General features: G+C 43.3%; 1 protein-coding gene across 1 annotated transcript; it reads left to right on the forward strand.

Annotated features, from left to right (window-relative positions):
• Positions 1-334: 334 nt before the first annotated feature.
• On the forward strand, positions 335-700 carry LOC112778248 (uncharacterized). The gene has a single exon (XM_025822588.1). It carries the CDS (start codon positions 335-337, stop codon positions 698-700), a length of 366 nt encoding a protein of 121 aa, XP_025678373.1.
• Positions 701-1293: the final 593 nt, after the last annotated feature.

A 1293-nucleotide genomic window follows, 5' to 3' on the forward strand; every position in this document is an offset into this window, starting at 1 on the left:
CCATTTTTGCAATAGAAAAATTGAGGCGTTGATGAAAAGGTACGGGGTCATTCACAAAGTTTCCATAGCCTATGACCCTCAAACCAACGGGCAAGCGGAAGTGTCCAACAAGGAGATCAAGAGAATCTTGGAGAAAGTGGTTAACCCACAAAGAAAGGATTGGAGTTCCAGATTGGGAGATGCATTATGGGCATATAGGACCGCTTACAAAACACCAATTGGAATGAGCCCCTTTTGCATTATTTTTGGGAAGTCGTGTCATCTTCCAGTTGAAATCCAACATATAGCCTATTGGGCGGTGAAGAATTGCAATCTAGACTTAAAGGGAGCGGGAATGGAACGCAAACTTCAATTGGAAGAGTTAGAATGTCTCAGGTTGGAGGCATATGAGAAAGCTCAGTTCTACAAGGAAAAGGCCAAGACATTCCATGACCAAAATATTAGGAGGAAGAGCTTTAAGATAGGTGATGAAGTGCTTGTATACACTTCAAGGTTGCGATTGATGCCCCGAAAGTTGAGATCTAGGTGGGACGGTCTGTTTAAGGTGGTGGATGTCAAGCCTTATAGACGGGTGGAGGTGATTCATCCTAGCAATGGAATTAAATTCAAAATCAATGGTCATAGGGTGAAGATCTACCACACTCAACCAAAGAATGCCAAGGAGTTGGAGATTTTCCTCCTTGGAGAGGTTTCAACTTGATCAATGAAGTCATGCAAGTCTAACATAGGACTATAAACCAAAGTGTTCAGTGGGAGACACTCCACCGTAGTGACATTATTCTAACTTTCTCTCTTGTTTATACTTCTTTGATTTAGTTGCTTTCTTGTGATATGATGATTAGCTTAGGATTGGTTTGATATTTTTGAGTTAGATAAGTTGAATTGCTTGTGGATCATAAATTTTTGAATGCTTGTATGATTTTGGGTGAAATGTTGGTTATACTAAAGCCTGATAACTTAGTTTTTGAAGATAATTTTTTTTGAAACAGGGCATCTCTGCGTACGCACGCTACTGTGTGTGCCAACACAACTATAAGTTTTGTGATCTGTGTGTGCGCACAAGCCTGTGCGCCCGCACACTCTTTGTATCACCCTCTGGTCACAGCGCCAGCACACACTGTGCATAGGCACTCTCATATTTTCATTGATCTGTGCGTGTGCACCATCCTGTGCGTACGCACGCATATCCCTTATCGAGCTCCTTGTGCGACCGTACATCCTTGTGCGTCCGCACGCCAATTTGCATCCCCTCTGGTGGGAGCGATGGCATGGCTTGTGCGCGTGGACACCTTC

Source organism: Arachis hypogaea, chromosome 3 (genome assembly GCF_003086295.3).
Source record: "Arachis hypogaea cultivar Tifrunner chromosome 3, arahy.Tifrunner.gnm2.J5K5, whole genome shotgun sequence".
NCBI classification, from domain to species: Eukaryota; Viridiplantae; Streptophyta; class Magnoliopsida; order Fabales; family Fabaceae; genus Arachis; species Arachis hypogaea.

Bases quoted from the DNA above. Each gene is read 5' to 3' on its own strand.
- LOC112778248 (XM_025822588.1), top strand. From the start codon at position 335: ATGGAACGCAAACTTCAATTGGAAGAGTTAGAATGTCTCAGGTTGGAG.